The sequence below is a fragment of the Somniosus microcephalus genome, chromosome 2 (genome assembly GCF_052327205.1).
Source record: "Somniosus microcephalus isolate GS21.2 chromosome 2, FLI_Smic_1.0, whole genome shotgun sequence".
NCBI lineage: Eukaryota > Metazoa > Chordata > Chondrichthyes > Squaliformes > Somniosidae > Somniosus > Somniosus microcephalus.
Genome location: NC_140988.1, coordinates 285,209,690 through 285,228,618, shown reverse-complemented (window position 1 = coordinate 285,228,618; position 18,929 = coordinate 285,209,690). Strand labels below are relative to the sequence as shown.

Below are 18,929 nucleotides of genomic sequence, written 5' to 3'. Positions count from 1 at the left end.
CTTCAGACGACCGCACGTGCGCAGTTAAATGTGTAAATCAGGAAGTTGCTGTCCGAGTTGCCCTGCTCCTCCAAAAGCTGCGCGATAATGGTATCTTGCCGACTCACCACTGAAATACAGGGAACTGCGTGAAGTTGCTGTACTTACCTGATATTTACGCACTAAACTCGCCAGAAAAAGTTAGTGCTTGTCTATTCCAGTGTAAGTACCCTTTTAACGGTGTGGTACGTCTTAATTACTGCCAAATAACCTCTCTGGCACTGAAAATTAACTTTTACAAATGTGGAGTCGCATTCCTTTAGATTTTAAATATTGTTGGGAGATTTAAAAAAATTAAAAATGTAAATAAAATATGTATTTTTTTTAACTTTTTCTTTCTGTCTCTTATCTCTCTTAAACCAGTATTTCTTTGATCTCTTTATTTTGCTTTCTGTGCCTGATTTGGCATTGAATTAAATATTCTAACTGACACTTCCTGCTTCAGGCTCTGCACTACTCACCAACGATTCTTCAATCTGATTGGTTAAAGGAGATACACAGTTGCTTGCCCTGTTCGCACAGGTCCAAGATGCTCCGTAGAGGGTGCTGCACTTTTTCGATAGTTGGCTGACAGGAACTTCCAGTGCAAAAGCCAATAGAAAGTCTATGGGCAAGTTTAACAAGCACTATGTTTCTTTTAATCCACATGCAGCATATGAACTACTTCACCAGCATGCAGAGAACAGTTCAATGCCTAACTGTATTGTGCAAACAGATGGTCAACAGCATTGCTAAGTCTTCCAGGACAAATCAATTCAGTGCACAACTTGATGCACACCTTCAAAAAGCATAAACATCTGCAAACAATTCTGTCCACCAGAGGGCAACTGGCCCCATATTTTAATGATTTTTGCCCCATACTGACTTGTTTAAAAGTTGAATGGTATGTAATCAACATGGCTCTAGTGGCGCAATCGGTTTACTGGCGCAGGCACGATGGGCCGAATGGCCTCCTTCTGTGCCATAAATTTCTATGATTCTGTAACAAAACTAGAACTCACCACATAGAGATGGTTAAGGGCCTCAAGCTCAGCTTCCACCATCTCCAGCTGTCGATACACCATGGCAGCATGATACAACGGAGAAAGGCACTGGATGTCTGCTTGAAGAGCCCATCTGAAATATTGCAAGGCAGTTTGTGGTCTGTCCTAAAACAGATCATTCAAAAAACATAACTTTGGCGCAAGTGTAATCTATTTATAAAATCTTACACTTAAATATAAAACAAATTTCAACAATATTTCAATCAAGTTTGTTGAAATTTTAATACACACACTTTGGCTGGGCTGCTGCATGCAACATAATTTGGCAAGTACACTAAAACAGGGATGAATGCTGCTTTCATCTTTGGAAAAGACAGGTGCAGCTTAAACTGAATTTAACCTGTCAAGGAGGACAGAGATTAAACGCAATTTGTTCTCGGTGAAGCCATGAGGGCAGATGTTGCCTAGACTGGTGTCCAAACATGGATCATGCAAATTATGTGGTCTACAACACTCATTTCAGATCCTGTATACCCACAGTTATAGTTTAAAAACTGCAAGGTATTATGACCAAGATTATGCCCCTATTTATAAAACACGAATTACCAGAGGCCTTTTTTATGGTTTTATCTATCTGCACCACTTCAAGAAATGATGTTCTTGAACCCCAGGGTATCTCTCTTCCTCCACAGCCTTTTACTAAAGAAACAAATGTTTTCTTTGATCCTAGATTTTATTGGTTCGGTGATTTAAACTGCTACTGAGAACATCAATGCAGGAATAACTTCCTGTAATCTGAATGAGCTAATTGTGTGTACACTGCGTATGGGAGACAAGGTCCGATTACAGGAACTGCTGTTCAATCATCATGGTTCTATATATAAACAAAATTAAAACAATTGCCCTTTATCAAAATTCATTCTCAGTTTAGTTTTTCTATTTAGTTTAGCTTGTATTCCTCAGATAGTTTCCTTCATTCTTACTTAAAAAAAACATTTCCTTTGCTAGTTAAACACAATGCAATCCAATTATTGGTTTTGGGTACCATTTGGACTGAGCTGTAGCCGATCAGAGTATAGATCTCTGCCAGAATTCTCTTGGAGCAAAGTCCTTCAGCTGCTTGCTGCAAGAGATCAATGGCTTCCAGGAAATTACCTTCTTCCATTTTACGAAAACCTAACAAGGACACAAGAATCAAACAATACTGATTAATCTCTTCGCCTGACGACAAGCTGCAAGCAGTTTGCAATATTAGGTCACTCAAGGTTAACATCAAGCAGCAAATATGCTTGCTCTCAAATTTACTTCAAAGGATCATCTGCATTGATAGTATAGTCACTAAACAACTGTTTAAAAATAAAAAAGGGAAAATATTAATATCAAATATTTTTCAAGCAAGGAGTACTTGTACCTCTATTTAGAAGAAAATATATACAAACCAGCATCAACCAACCAAACTCCTTAAGTCTTTAAACTTCTTGCAATAACTCTGCCAATGACTCAACCAAAGCAGCAGGACAATATTAAAAGCAAGTACACAGTTACAATCAAAAAACAAAGCAGATGCTGGAAATCTTAAACAGATAAAGTTGGAAATACTCAGGTCAGGCAGCCTATGGAAAAACAGGAGTTAGTCAATGCTTCAGGCCTTAAGACCTTTCTTCAGGACTAGGAAATATTACAGATGGGCATTTAAAAAGCTTATTTTTTCCCCTTTCATTGTGTTCCTTTTTACATCAAAAACTAGTCAAGGGAATAGAATAAGGGGTCAAATCTATTGAGGCAGCTGGCATATTGTTCACATATTGCCATTTATTATATATTCTTGATGTGTACAATCCATCTGCTGCATTTGCCTACACCCTGCATTTCAGTGTAATTCATTGTAGGTGGAGCAGTTTGGGACATTCTAAATGTACACTCTCGGGAGCCGCAAGTTTGGGAATCTAAATGCACACTCTCGGGAGCCGCAAGCCTACATTTCGTTGTACTGCACTTGTGCACTAACAATGACAATAAAGTTGATTATGATTATGAAGAGATGTGATAAGGTGCTATAGAAATGTAAGTTTTTTGTTTCACGGGGAAGACTCTCAGAAGTAAATGTTGAAGTGATCGTAAAATGATTTAAGTAGCTTGATGAATACATCAGTGCATTCATAAACATGCTTCTTAGCAACTATTCAACTCATCTGGAAGAATGACAGGACTGGTCAGCCCTTCTGGAACATATATGTGAAGAGATACTGACAGTTAATATTTTCCAGCGCACACAATAAACTAAATTTTTTTTAAATGTAAAACATAATCAAAATGTAGAATTTACTCATTTTCATTTAGAAACTTGTTTTCAAAAAGGTCAATTGCATATTGCAAAATACTTGCACCTCAAGGTACAAAAAGAAAAACTTTCTACTTATACAAGAACAAGTCTCAACACTTACACCTGTAGAACCTGACTTAATATTTTCAGCAAGAGCACTAAACTGCATTTTCTGCACCACGCATCATACCATAGATATTATAAAATGTGCGTGTGATACATGTGTGCACACGGCCGGGGGGGGGGGGGGGGGGGAAATGAAGAAACACTTAAATTGCAGCGATTTTATTTTAAAGTATTACTGCAATGGGCTTAGTCAGGCAACAGAAAGTATTAAAGTCAGTAAACTTTATTTTTTTACTTGTTACTTGTCAGTCTGTAGCACGGTCACCTCAAAGTCAGCAGGTTGTTCCTTCAAGCCCCACTCCAGGACTTGAGCACATAATCCAGGCTGACAATTCAGTTGTAAGCTGTGAAGTGCTGTCTTTCAAATGAGATGTTAAGCAAAGGCCCTAACCTGCCTGTACAGGTGAACATAAAAAAAGCGATGGTACTATTGAAAGAACAACAGGGAGTTTTCCGGGTGTCCTGCCAATAATTATCTCTCAATCAACATAACCAAAGCATTTACGGAAGCTCACCGTAAACTCGAGGAACAGCACCTCATCTTCCGATTAGGCACTTTACAGCCTTCCGGACTCAATATCGAGTTCCACAACTTCAGATCATAACCTCGGCCCTTATTATATTTTTCATCCACACTTTTGGTTTGTGACTTTTCCTTTTTTTTCCTCTCTGGCAGCTGTCTTTCCCTCTGCCAGCACATTTCACACTTCATCTAGAGCCATTGTCTGTTTCTTTACCTGTCCTATCACTCTCTCGTCTCACCTTGAATATCTCTTAATGTCTCTTCTTTAATCCCCCTCCCCCATTTCCCAGCCCCCTAACTGTCTTTTGTTTCATTTCCTGCCTTTTCTCTCAGTTCTGTAGAAGGGTTTCGACCCGAAACGTTGACTCTATTTCTCTCTCCACGGAAGTTGCCTGGCCTGCTGAGTTTTTCCAGCATTTTCTGTTGTTCTTTCACCAAAGCATTTGCTGTTTGTGGCACTTTGCATAAATTGGTCACCACATTTTCCTACACGGCACTGACCGCACCTCAAAAGTAACTCATTGGCTGTGAAGTGCTCCGAGATGTCACAAGAGGTGCCGTACAAATTCAAATTCTTCCTTCTGACAGGGAAAGATAGTGGTACAGCACCACACAGTGGCGAGACAGAAGTTCACATCTACAATCATCCCAAAACCTGGTTTCTATCTGTGCTGTTTCACTGCAGCAGTGGGAAGAAAAAAAAGAGATAAAATCACCCCAAACAATTCACAACAGGCATTATAGGATGCTATTGACAAAAGGCTGTGAAGAATCCTGGCAGAAAAATGATATATGGCACAGAAAGAAAGAATTTAATAAAAACGTCATCTTGGATGAGAAAGAATAAATTTAGGATGAGAATGAATAAATTTAGGATGATGGGGAAATGGATCCAAACTTCTGTGCTGAGCAGAGTTTCTCAATCGATGGCTCAGTTTCAAAACTGCAATCTACAGATCAGCATATGGATGGCATGTAAAGTGTAATGTAAAAGTGTCACTCATTAATGTGATTCAATACTACATAAAGCAACATATTTTCACTCTCGCACAAAAACCCATTACTGGTCTCATATCAGCTACTGAGTTTAAAATTAGGCATATAAATGATTGGACTAGTTACCTCGAATAAACGTAGTACAGGTGTATATCAACTCTCCCAGACTGCGGAGACTCTGTACCAACATAAGGGGACTTCCATTTCTATCTTTTAAAAGGTCACCAGTTTTAACGCATTGCAACAAATCATCAGAATGTGTGTTCAAACCAGAGGCTGAGGAGCCCTAAAAAAAACAGGAAATAGATAAGTGGAACAATGGCAGGTTTTTTATTTTTACATTATTATTAACAAACTATTTCAGAGACTTAAGACAGCATGCTAAATCTACATTTCACAGACAAGTATTGTTTTAACCAATTATTACATGATGCTTTTCATCAACTGATTATAGAACAGCCTTCTCAAATGCAGCACCATGTGGCCTACAAGGCAAATAACCAGCTCCAGCAGTAGAATGTGGAATTTGGCTGGATTGAAAGGAGTTAAACGCTTGAATCCTCGACGGGAATGATATTTGAACTTAGTTGCCTCCTTCAGTCGGGTTCATCAATTTTCAGCTGGGCTACTGGAGGGCATTGTTATCCTTCTGCTAAACAATACTAAGTTACCTCTGGTGTCCCCCAAGGATCTATCCTTGGCCCTGTCCTATTTTTCATCTATATGCTGCCCCTTGGCGACATCATCCGAAAATACAGCATCAGTTTTTACATGTACGCTGACGACACCCATCTCTCGACCCCTCCACTGTCTCTAAATTGTCAGACTACTTGTCTGACATGCAGTACTGGATGAGCAGAAATTTCCTCCAACTAAATATTAGGAAGGCCGAAGCCATTGTCTTCGGTCCACACCACCAACTTCGTTCCCTAGCCGCCGACTCCATCCCTCACCCAAGCAACTGTCTGAGGCTCAACCAAACTTGTTCACAACCTTGGTGTCATATTTGACCCCGCGATGAGCTTCCGACCACATATCCACGCCATAGAAACATAGAAGATAGGAGCAGGAGTAGGCAATTCGGCCCCTCGAACCTGCTCTGCTATTTAATGAGATCATGACTGATCATCCAAATTCAGTACCCTGTTCCTGCCTTCTCTCCATATCCCTTGATCCCTTTAGCCTTAAGAAATATACCCAACTCCTTCTTGAATATATTTAATGAATTGGCCTCTACTGCCTTCTTTGGTAGAGAATTCCACAGGTTTACCACTCTCTGGGTGAAGAAATTCCTCCTTATCTCTGTCCTAAATGGCTTACCCCTTATCCTTAGACTGTGACCCCTGGCTCTGGGCTCCCCGGCCATCGGGAACATCCTTCCAGCATCTAGTCCTGTTAGAATTTTATAAGTTTCGATGAGATCCCCTGTCATTCTTCTAAACTCCAGCGAGTACAAGCCTAATCGACCCAATCTCTCCTCGTACGTCATTCCTGCCATCCCAGGTGAATCTTCGCTGCACTCCTTCCATGGCAAGAACATCCTTCCTCAGATAAGGCGACCAAAACGGCACACAATACTCAAGATGTGGTCTCACCAAGGCCCTGTAAAACTGCAGCAAGACATCCTTGTTCCTGTACTCAAACCCTCTCGCTACGAAGGCCAACATACCATTTGCCTTCTTAACCGCCTGCTGCACCTGCATGCTTACTTTCAGCGACTGGTGCACAAGGATGCCGAGGTCTCATTGCACTTCCCCTTCTCCCAATCTATTGCCATCCAGATAATACTCTGCCTTCCTGTTTTTGACACCAAAGTGGATAACCTCGCATTTATCCACGTTATATTGCATCTGCCATGCTTCTGCCCAATCACCCAACCTGTCCAAATCATACTGGAGTTTCTCGGCATCCTCCTCACAGCACACGCCCACCCAGCTTTGTGTCGTCTGCAAACTTGGAGATATTACATCTAGTTCCCTCATCCAGATCATTAATATATATTGTGAATAGCTGGGGTCCAAGGACCGATCCCAGCGATACCCCACTAGTCACTGCCTGCCACTCGGAAAAAGAGCCGTTTATTCCAACTCTTTGCTTTCTGCCTGCCCACCAGTTCTCTATCCAAGTCAATACCTTGGTCCCAATCCCATGTGCCTTAATTTTACATGCTAATCTCTTACGCGGGACCTTATCGAAAGCCTTTTGAAAGTCCAAATACACCACATCCACTGGTTCTCCCTTATCTATTTTACCAGTTACATCCTCAAAAAATTCCAGTAGATTAGTCAAGCACGATTTACCTTTTGTAAATCCATGTTGACTTTGTCCGATCCTGTCACTGTTTTCCAAGTGCTCCGCTATTACATCCTTTATAATGGACTCTAGCATTTTCCCCACTACCTACTGTAATTCCCCGTTTTCTCTCTACCACCCTTTTTGAACAGTGGGGTAACATTAACTACCCGCCAATCCATGGGTACTGTTCCAGAGTCTATCGGATTCTGGAAGATGACCAGCAATGCATCTACTATTTCTAGGGCCACTTCCTTAAGTACCCTAGGATGTAGATTATCAGGCCCTGGGGATTTATCGGCCCTCAATCCCATCAATTTTCCTAACACCATTCCCCAACAAATACTGATTTCTATCAGTTCCTCCCTCTCATTAGACCCTATGTTCCCCGACCTCTTTGGGAGGTTATTTGTGTCCTCCTTTGTGAAGACAGAACCAAAGTATGTATTTAATTGGTCTGCCATCACTAAGACCGCCTACTTCCATCTCCAGAACATCGCTCGACACCGCCCCGCCTCAGCGCATCTGCTGCTGAAACCCTCATCTATGCCTTTGATACCTCGAGACTTGACTATTCCAATGCACTCCTCGCCCGTGTCCTAACTCGCACCAACTCCCGCTCGCCCATCATCCCAGCGCTCACTGGCCTACATTGGCTCCTGGTCCAGCAACATCTTGATTTTAAAATTCTCACCTTTGTTTTCAAATCCCTCCATGGCCTTGCCCCTCCATAGCTCTGTAATCTCCTCCAGCCCTACAACCCTCCGAGATATCTGCCCTGCTCTAATTCTGGTCTCTTGAGCATCCTCGATTTAAATCGCTCCAGCACTGGTGGCCGTGCCTTCAGCTGCCAAGGCCCTAAGTTCTGGAATTCCCTCCCTAAACCTCTCTGCATCTCTTTCGTCCTTTAAGACGCTCCTTAAAACCGATCTGTCCTAATATCTCATGTGGCTCGGTGTCAAATTTTGTTTGATAACGCTCCTGTGAAGTGACTTGGGAGGTTTTACGACATTAAAGACACTATATAAATACAAGTTATTGGTGTTGTTATTGTTGAGTGAGACTGGGTCATTCCACCCGCTAATGAGCAAAATAAAACAATGGATTGAGAAACTGGTCATCAGTCTGTGTGTAGAGTAACAAACACTATTTCAAAGTTTCACCATCAGTACAGCTTTTATAATTCAGTTCATAATATCCTTGTATTTCCTTCGGGTTATTTTCTATTGATTTTCTAAATGAATCTTTTTCAACTGAATGTTGAAGCAGTGCAGCACAAATGGAACAGCACTGCATGGTGCAGTGGAGAGGCAAGAGATGCGTTCCATCAGCCATTTCCTCATAGAGACACAGAGAATGTTCTAGAGCCCAAGCCATCCTATTTCAGATTATTAGCAATTTGTAGCTTGTCAATTTTGTAAGAATTTGAAAACTGTCTTACTCTGTGACTGTTTCTGGGAGAGCTGCCTGTACTTTTCAGTGTGGGGAATGATGTGTAATCCTGTTTAGGTTAGGACTACAGCATCCCTCAACCGTAAGTATTCAAATCACTGGTATAACTCTGGATTTATTTTCTTCTCCCATGTCTCTAATTACATTTAAGGATTTAAGTAGGAATATGGACTAGCTGCGTGAAATAAACGTTTTCAACTGTACTGTTTACCAGATGATGCTTCAGATAACTGGTCTCCATTAACTAGGTCAGGTTGTCTGCTCTAGTCATGAATTAGATAATGGGCAGAAGAAGCTCCACTGAACTGGCTGTTCACACTCTCTCTGCCCAGGACAGCATTAAATGTTCAGTCACTGGCCTATTCCTATACTCCAGGGCTTTGAAATCCATTTTGATTGACATCTTTGATCAATTATGAATAATATGTCTATTTCCCCTTGTACCAGCCTGAATCAAAGGGAAGAGAGAGATATGAAAGACTTCAGTTCCCTCACTGCACCACTATAATGGGCCAGAGGCTATAGGGACTTCATGAAATATCGGTCTTTTGTAAAAAAAAAAAAAATCTCTTCTCAAGAGCACATGGTGCGCATAGTCCAAGCTACTGCAGAGTAATTCTATAACCCCATTAATGGCTTATCATTTTGAACACATCTTACACACATGTACTCCTTCAATCTCTCTGCAGGTGGATCAATTTAACAATTGGCAAGATGATGATCGGTTTGATTTGTAAGCTACTTTATTCCACAGTAGGCAAAAACATACAGAACACGGTCTACAATGAGAAACACTTGGTACGGTCAGTATAACTTCAGTTCACATACGATTATAAAATACACTATTAATGCACCGTTTATTTAACATAACGCCATGAACTATCCTGTCTTTTGGGTGAGATGTTAAACCGAGGCCCCATCCACTCTTTCAGGTGGATCCCATGGCACTAGTTCGAAGAAGAGCAGGGGAGTTATCCCCGGTCACCTGGCCAAAGTTAGTGGACTACAGCTAGACTGCATATGCCAACTCAACCTAGACAAGGCAAGACAGAAAGACAAGACAAGACAAGACAAGCCAAGCCCGACCAGGGCATAGGTTCTTCCCTTGCAACCTGCCTCTTTGGTGTCTTTGTGTTCTGGTTTTTAAAAGCGTCTCTCATAGCCCCCCCAGAGATCAAAAAAAGTTTCCAACACCAATGTGCTTAGTGTTTCTCGGAATAACCAAACATGGTTGATGAATTGTCCATGGTTTGGGTCTCAGAGAAACATTTTCCCATCTCACATTGTAATCAAGATTTATCTGCCGATCGAGCTACAACTCAGCATGGGACTGACTTGGGAAGCTAATCTCCCTTCAGCAAGCTTTTTGCTAAAAAAAAACACACGTTAGTACAGCTCACGTCCAGGTAATTTCCATGATAAAATGGGCAAGAATCCTGAACCATGATAATAAGCAATGAATCTCTAGATGCCTTGCCGCACTTACTCTGTCTCTTAGTATGTGAAGTGCAGCATCAATCTTCTCCAGCTGATTACTAACCAGCCACAGCACACATTGCAAGTAGATCAGCTGATCAACTGACTGAATAAAAGTTGAGTCATGGATGCTCTGAAATATCATTCCCCATAATTTCATGACGTCCAGTCCATCAAAATGTCTACCATAAGCTTCTAATCCTGTTTTAAAAAATTATAAAGAACCATGAAACACCAAGTAATTTTAAGTGTCTTGAATTTATAACACAATAAGCAAGCTTTCCTATCAAAAAAACTCAGGCCAAGCGGAATCCAAAAGAAAAAAAGTTTATTTACATTGGACATCATACACAAAGGGAATAAATAATTTAGCAGTGGCAGCAAGGGATGTAATCTAAAGAAACCACACTGAACTTTTATAAAACATTGCAGAGAACACATCTTCTGTGAGAAGAGGCATTCTCCATTCATCTGGTCCAGATACAGCCTCACAGAGACCCATCACAAGAGGAGGCAGCTGGGATGTGCTCCACAGGAGTGTAAAACAAGCGATGAGCAAGTCACCATGCTGCTACTCGCACACCTTGTAAAGGTTGGCTCAAAAACCTTATCAATAGGCGTAGCACTCTCACCTCGGAGTTGGAAGTTTGTGGGTTCAAGCACCACTCCAGAGACTTGAGCACATAACCTAGGCTGACACCAGTGCAGTACTGAGGGAGTGCTGCACTATCAGAGGTTCGGTCTCCCGGATGAGACATTAAATCGAGCCACATCTCCCCTCTCAGGTGGGCACAAAAGATTCAATGGCACTTTTTTGAAGAGTACACCTGGACATTTATTTCATTGTTCTTTGTGGGGCCTTGCCATGTGCAAATTGGCTGCCACCTTTCCCTACAATGCAACAATAACTACACTTCAAAAGTACTTCATTGGCTGTAAAGCGCTTTGGGAGGTCCCGAGGTCGGGAAAGGCGCTATATAAAGTCTCTCTTTCTTAACTTTCTTCTCTGCCAGGAAATTGTACACAACTGTCTACTGGAATAGATGGTTTCAGGTGCAAATTCTTGAAGCTGGAAAAATCGTATAGCAATAAAGAATTATTTAAATATTAAAATATCAGAGGGTTACTGTATTAAGAAAAAAATTCAGTGTTTATTGAGGGAGAAGCGCCATTAGTCATATTTATTACAATTGCCTGCACCTGTGGTGCAATTATACAATTGTATTGGAATGCATCAGTTTGTGAATGCCCCTTTCACATTTGGCTGTAAGGTAATCTGAAGCAACAATTAAGTAACATCCTGGAGCTGGCTGTGTTTGTCTATTTTGGGGGTGGGGGGAAGACAATAAACTACAAATACAAACAGAAGTTAAAGCAAACTTACAACTAGTCCACTGTACTTAAAGTTTATAACTTACCTCGGACAAGTCCCTGATACATCAAGGCGTTGTTATTTTGATTGCCGTCAGACAAGCTGATGTTTAAAACAACTGCATTGTACAGAATAGTCAGTTCCAAGGGAATGCTGGGTACAGTTGGTGGCAATCCTGCACAAAGACCGTAAAGAATTGGTGTGCACGCCAATGAAAGGAAAGGTTACCCAGCTGATGAGCCATCAGGCACCAGAACATGTATCCATTGTATTGCCAATGAAGCAGGCGGCACAATATGCTGCCTTACTAAAATACTGTACCATTGGACTCTAGTACATCAGTGATTTCACACGTAGAGTCAGCTCTGACTCCAAATAGTTCCTCAGACAAGATATCAAGAGATCAGTCATTACAGCAAATAGAGAAACTACACAAATCAATCTGGCGCTCAAAGGGTTGACGGTGGATAGGCAATGGCAAACATTCAAAGACCGAATGGATGAGCTACAGAATTTGTTCATCCCAGTTTGGCATAAAAATAAAACAAAAAAGGTGACTCAACCGTGGCTAACAAGGGAAATTAGGGTTAGCATAAGATCCAAGGAGAGGACATATAAATTGGCTAGAAAAAGCAATAATCCCGAGAACATCCTTCCTCAGATAAGGCGACCAAAACTGCACACAATACTCAAGATGTGGTCTCGCCAAGGCCCTGTACAACTGCAGCAAGACATCCTTGTTCCTGTACTCAAAGCCTCTCGCTACGAAGGCCAACATACCATTTGCCTTCTTAACCGCCTGCTGCACCTGCATGCTTACCTTCAGCGACTGGTGCACAAGGACACCCAGGTCTCGTTGCACTTCCCCTTCGCCCAATCTATTGCCATTCAGATAATAATCTGCCTACCTGTTTTTGCCACCAAAGTGGATAACCTCACATTTATCCACGTTATATTGCATCTGCTATGCTTCTGCCCAATCACCCAACCTGTCCAAATCATACTGGAGTTTCTCGGCATCCTCCTCACAGCACACACGCCCACCCAGCTTTGCGTCATCTGCAAACTTGGTGATATTACATCTAGTTCCCTCGTCTAGATCATTAATATATATTGTGAATAGCTGGGGTCCAAGGACCGATCCCTGCGGTACCCCACAAGTCACTGCCTGCCACTCGGAAAAAGACCCGTTTATTCCAACTCTTTGCTTTCTGTCTGCCAACCAGTTTTCTATCCAAGTCAATACCTTGCCCTCAATCCCATGTGCCTTAACTTTACACACTAACCTCTTATGCGGGACCTTATCGAAAGCCTTCTGAAAGTCCAAATACACCACATCCACTGGTTCTCCCTTATCTATTTTACCAGTTACATCCTCAAAAAATTCCAGTAGATTAGTCAAGCACGATTTACCTTTTGTAAATCCATGTTGACTTTGTCCGATCCTGTCACTGTTTTCCAAGTGTTCTGCTATTACATCCTTTATAATGAACTCTAGCATTTTCCCCACTACCGATGTCAGGCTTACCGGTCTGTAATTCCCCGTTTTCTCCCTACCACCTTTTTTGAATAGTGGGGTAACATTAGCTACCCTCCAATCCATGGGTACTGTTCCAGATTCCATCGAATGTTGGAAGATGATCAGCAATGCATCTACTATTTCTAGGGCCACTTCCTTAAGTACCCTAGGATGTAGATTATCAGGCCCTGGGGATTTATCGACCTTCAGTCCCATCAATTTTCTTAACACCATTTCCTTACAAATACTGATTTCTTTCAGTTCCTCCCCTTCATCAGACCCTATGTTCCCCGACATCTCTGGGAGGTTATTTGTGTCCTCCTTTGTGAAGACAGAACCAAAATATGTATTTAATTGGACTGCCATTTCTTTGTTACCCATTATAAATTCCCCTGATTCTGACTGCAAGGGACCTACGCTTGACTTCACCAATCTTTTTCTCTTCACATATCTATAAAAGCTTTTACAGTCAGTTTTTATGTTCCCTGCATGCTTACTCTCATATTCTATTTTCCCCTTCTTAATTAATCCCTTTGTCCTCCTTTGTTGAATCCTAAACTGCTCCCAATCCTCAGGTTTACTGCTTTTTCTGGCCAATTTATATGTCCTCTCCTTGGATCTTGTGCTATCCTTAATTTCCCTTGTTAGCCACGGTTGAGTCACCTTTTTTGTTTTATTTTTATGCCAAACTGGGATGAACAATTTCTGTAGTTCATCCATGCAGTCTTTGAATGCTTGCCATTGCCTATCCACCGTCAACCCTTTGAGTGACATTCCCCAATCAATCCTACACAACTCGCGCCTCAGACCATCATAGTTTCCTTTATTTAAATTCAGGACCCTAGTCTCTGAGTCAACTACTTCATTCTCCATCTTAATGAAGGATTCTATCATATTATGATCGCTCCGACCCAAGGGTCCTCGTACAACAAGATTGCTAATTAATTCTCTCATTACATAATACACAGTCTAAGATGGCCTGATCTCTGGTTGGTTCCTCGACATATTGGTCCAGGAAACCATCCCGTAAACACTCCAGGAATTCCTCCTCCACAGTATTGTTAGTAATTTGGTTAGCCCAATCTATATGTAGATTAAAGTCACCCATGATGACTGCTGTGCCCTTATTGCATGCTTCTCTAATTTCCCGTTTAATGTCATCCCCAACCTCCGCATTCTGCAAATATTGGGCTGCATAGTACAGGAAAGACATTTCAGCTTTAGAGAAGGTACAACGCATATTCACTAGGATGCTGCCTGGTATGAGGAAATACTAATGCAAAGAAAGACTTGAAAATTTGGGGGGGTTTTTCCATTTGAACAATGAAGTTGATATGATAGAAGTGTTTCAAATTATGAAAAGATGGGGCAGAGTAGATAAAAGCAGACTGTTTTCAGTAGTTGAGGTGGTGTATTGTGTCATAGACTGGTCAGATGCAAGTTCTCATCCTTGATTTCCCACTGGTCCAGATTTTGTGGCCAGCAGCGAACGAACGACACGAACCGTTCATTACAACTGCGCAAAGACTTTCTATGGGCTCTTACATATCCCCGATTTTAAAACGCTCCACCAAGAATGAGGAGTCATAGATATTAAATGGAAGAGATTTAGAACAAAGAGATCTCTTCACAAAGAGAATTGAGGGGCTGTGGAATTCACTTCCATGGTTAGTGGTTGAGGCAGAAACTGTGTTAGCATTCAAGATTATTAGATTGGATAGGTGGATGAGGGAAAGGAGGTTGAAGGGATACGGGAACAGGGTGAGTAAATAGGACAACTTGCTCGTGTGGCGGGTAAACGGCAACACAAACTGGTTAAGCTGGATGGTCTGATCTGTGTTGTAAATTCTATGTACTTCTAAGTATATGAAAGCTATTAACGCTAATGTTTAAATCTTTAAAACGGCTGGATAGATATATCATCAATGGTAATACAATTAAACAAGCCGTAATGAGCGGTAGCATCAATAAACACATCAATACCTTGGATTTTCTCCAGTAGTTTGCTGAATGAAAGATGGCTCTGGCACAAGATATCTCTCCGATTTGCAGCAAGGGTAGAAATACTCTGGCGGGGGGGGGGGAAAAAAATGGCATTGTACATCATAAATCCCGTGCAGAGATGTAAAGGTAAACGCTTCAGTCTGAAAAAGATGCAGAAGTGCATTGCTGTGGGGGTTCTTTCGATCATTTGCCATAACCTTTAAAACAAAGTGTTTTAACTGAAATGTTTCTAGTTTCTTAAACAGCCCTTGGCACAATACTGCATTAGTGCGTTGCATCCATTCTGTTGCTGCTTTTGTCATTCTTCTTTACATCAGTGTCTACAATTTATTTATAGGACTGACAGCCAACTGTCAAAATGCTCAGGTCCAAAGACAAATCATACATTTGCTCAGTACTGATCATTTTAATGGACAATTTCCTTTTACTACCGAGCTGCTACTTTGTCAGCTAAGAGTGGTATATTGTTAAAATAGATTGTGTCGGACTGGTCATGAGCGATTTCTTCCTCGATTTTCCAGTGGCCCGGATTTTGCAGTCAGCGTGCATGACAGCGCCAGCCATTCATTACATGTGCCCACAGACTAGCTATGAGAATCCCCGATTTTAATTGCTTGACTTTTGGTGGCTATGCCTTCAGCTGTCTAGGCCCTAAGCTCTGGAATTTCCTCCCTAAACCTTTCCACCTCCTCCTTTAGGATGCTCCTTAAAACCTGCCTCTTTCACCTGTCCTAATATGGCTCAATGTCGAATCTTGTTTGATAACACTCCTGCGTAGCACCTTGGGACGGTTTACTACGTTAAAGGTGCTTATATAAATTCAAGTTGTTATTGTTCTGGCAAATTTAGTGGGTATCTATTACATAAGTACGACAACTTCACATCCTTCCTTGTGTTTCAATGCAAAGTCTCTTGTTGAGATACCGGTATGGTGCAGCTCCTGGAGGAGCAGGGCAACTTGGACAGCAACTTCCTGATTTCCACATTTAACTGTGCATGCTTGGTCACCAGAAGTTGCTGTCTGATTTACTCTTTAATAACTTGAGCGCTGATAGCCTCACCGTTATTTCTGAACTTAACTGCACCACAGGGAAGTGGAGGAAAGAGCAGCAGTGCAAAGTCAAGACACTAGTTACGATAAATGGTTTACTGTGAAGCAACTAATATTTCAGAAATGAATTCACAACTTTAAAATATTCTGATGCAGTTCTGGTGCTGCCCTTTTTATATGTTTTGGTTGAGTGCAGACTTGGGAAAAAGAATTATTAAACTGTTGCACATTTATGATTCTCCATATACTACACCTACAAGAGCTGGTATTGCAAGGACAATGCATCAGCAGCTCAGCAGGCTCTGGAGTAATCATTGTTTTCAACCCCTCTACAGATTAATTTGGTCCACAACTTTTTTTAAATAAAAGACAACGTACAAACAATAGGACTGGCTGAACCAACTACCAGGAAGTGCGGGAAAGTAACAGGGGTTAACCTATCCATCCACTCTATCTACTGCCTCATCTCTAACCTCTTCCTCCAATGTTCTCGAATGTGTTGCCATCTTCCAACTCCATGTACATCTTTTCCAAATCCCTTCTGTCCAACTTTCACCTTGCTCACAGAACTAAGAGTGGCCAGGTCAAAGTCACAAATGATATTCTCTATAACTGGGGCTACAGCATGTCTTTGTATTTGCTCTCTTCACAGCATTTGATATAGTCGACCCATATTATACTTCAGCTCCACCATCGCTAAAACCCTTATCCACGCTTTTGTGACCTCGAGACTCTTTCTCTAAACTCCATCCTCCAACTTATCTGTGGCCTTGCTCCACTCTAAATCGCTGAAACCTGTCGCTTTAAATTGCCTCCCACACATTTTGATCTTCCAATGCTAGCCTTTTGTGCGTCCCCTCTCTGTTGATAGCAGAACCTTCAGCCACCTCAGCCCTAACCACTGAAAGACCTTTCCTAAAACCCTCTAGCACTCTCTCAACCTATAAAAACTCTCAAAAGTCATCTTTTTGACTGAGCTTTCAGTCACCTCTCCTAACTCTCCCACAGTGTCATAAAGTACTCCGAGATCTCTCTCTACATGAAAAGCATTAGAGAAATCTATGTTGCTGCTGTAGCATTGTTTATTGAGAAAAATAAAATTGTTTTTCTTTAAGTCTCTCTGGTCACCTCCCACTCTAATTCTCTCTGTTGGTCTCTCTCGGGCTTTTGTCTTTTTCCCCTCTGTATAGTAGCTTTGACACACTTAAGCTCGTCCCTGTATCTTCGCCTGATAGTGTTTCCCACTTTTTGCAAGAATCTATATAGATCTCCTTCTCGGTGTGCCTTCCCATACACGTTGTTTCTTTCTGTGCTTCAAAAACATGTTCTCTCTGTATGTGTCTTGCTCTCTTTTTCCTCTCACCTTCCACAGCGACCTGGAGCCAATCTCAGGACTCTGATCCACCAAAAGCCACTGAATGCTTTTGTCTCCCTGCATACAAAGTGGGCGGGGGCAGGAAGCTGGGGTTGATGCGTAAAAAGGGGTGGAGTGAGAAAAGTGCTCAGGCTGGGAGGGAGAATCGTCTGTTGGCCAGGCCCTGAAGCTGGAAGTGAGTTGGGATCTAGGGCATAGACCGATGAAATGGCTTAAATGGACAAAAAGATAGTAACAATTCTTGTTGAGAGAGAAGCCTGAGCGAATGACAACTGCATGTCCGAGCCCGTCTGCGCCGTTAGCACGTCTCCCAAGGAACATACTAATATCAAACGGGAGGTTTCACCCATTTTACTTTTAAATGAAAGAATTTTAACAGCATCAAGAGAAGACTGCATATGAGAATTGCATTTTAAAGAGCAAGCTATCTATGGTTTGTAACTTAGCCTGTGGGTCTGCAACCTATATATTCGTTAAACCATATAAAGCGCGAATCCTGCTTCCCCGCTTATCGCCGTTAAGGAACTCCAAAAAACGCTTTACCTTCAGCTGTGCCACTAACTTGCGGTTTTCTTCTGTCCACATCTCCAAACAGCCTTTGCTACCGATACTATCCATCACTCCTAGTTTATCCTGGAGCACGGAACCAGAATAAAAGACAAAAGTTACAGAACGCGGGAGCACAAACAGGAAGTCCCGCCCCCCTCTATCACAGGCGCTTTCATAATCTAACGTTCCCGTTGGACAAAGAGAGCGCTCACTAATTGGTTTAAGGGTACGCCAATCAAAAAGAAACGCCGGATTTTTACCTTTGCTGAAGAGCGCGGGTAACAGCGACGTTCGAGCACTGTCGCGCCTTTAGACGTAAACTGCTACCTACTTTGTTTACATAGTTGTATTAACTTTTTTAAGAAAAGCAAGAGGGTTATATCACTTTTTGTTAAAACATTTTTGGTACAAAGCCTCCCGCATTGCTGAAACTAGAAGTTGCGTTTACTTTGTTAAAATCAACTTTTTCCAACTTTGTTTCATAGCACTGGAGCATAGCTTTACAAATGTGAAATGTAACTTCAGCTCCAATTTGTTCATTATACGGTATTGGCATTTCATAGCAAGCAGCCGGATCCCCATTGCCGAAATGCTAATTCTCAAAGTTCGAAATTGTCATTTGTAACTTTGTCATCCTTTCAGCCCTCCTCTATTCTTACTCCCTCCCCCGCCAAATAATCTTATTTGCTGTCAAGCATAATCCTCAGGAATGAGCACTACTCAATCTCCCAATAACCCCAACTTGTTCTCTCTACAGAAATAAATAACGAAGCTCCTTAAGTGCTTTTGTCAGACCTGCACCATCTGTGTTGCCTTTTGTAGATACCCTTGTGCATTGACAGCATTTGT

The 18,929-nt window shown here is 41.7% G+C and overlaps 1 protein-coding gene across 2 annotated transcripts in view; it reads right to left on the bottom strand.

Annotated features, from left to right (window-relative positions):
- Positions 1–18,240, bottom strand: part of fancg (FA complementation group G) — a 53,187-nt gene extending 34,947 nt beyond the window's left edge. The window contains exons 1-7 of one of the 2 annotated variants that reach the window (XM_085973061.1): positions 18,075–18,240; positions 15,085–15,169; positions 11,629–11,757; positions 10,221–10,411; positions 5,117–5,276; positions 2,068–2,198; positions 1,041–1,187 (exon numbers count right to left, since the gene is read on the bottom strand). In XM_085973061.1, the coding sequence (XP_085829187.1) occupies positions 1,041–1,187; positions 2,068–2,198; positions 5,117–5,276; positions 10,221–10,411; positions 11,629–11,757; positions 15,085–15,169; positions 18,075–18,149 (918 nt within the window). In that variant the 5' untranslated portion in view covers positions 18,150–18,240. Of the gene's footprint in view, positions 1–1,040; positions 1,188–2,067; positions 2,199–5,116; positions 5,277–10,220; positions 10,412–11,628; positions 11,758–15,084; positions 15,246–18,074 lie in introns of both variants that reach the window. The other variant, XM_085973070.1, reaches the window with a different exon arrangement.
- Positions 18,241–18,929: the final 689 nt, after the last annotated feature.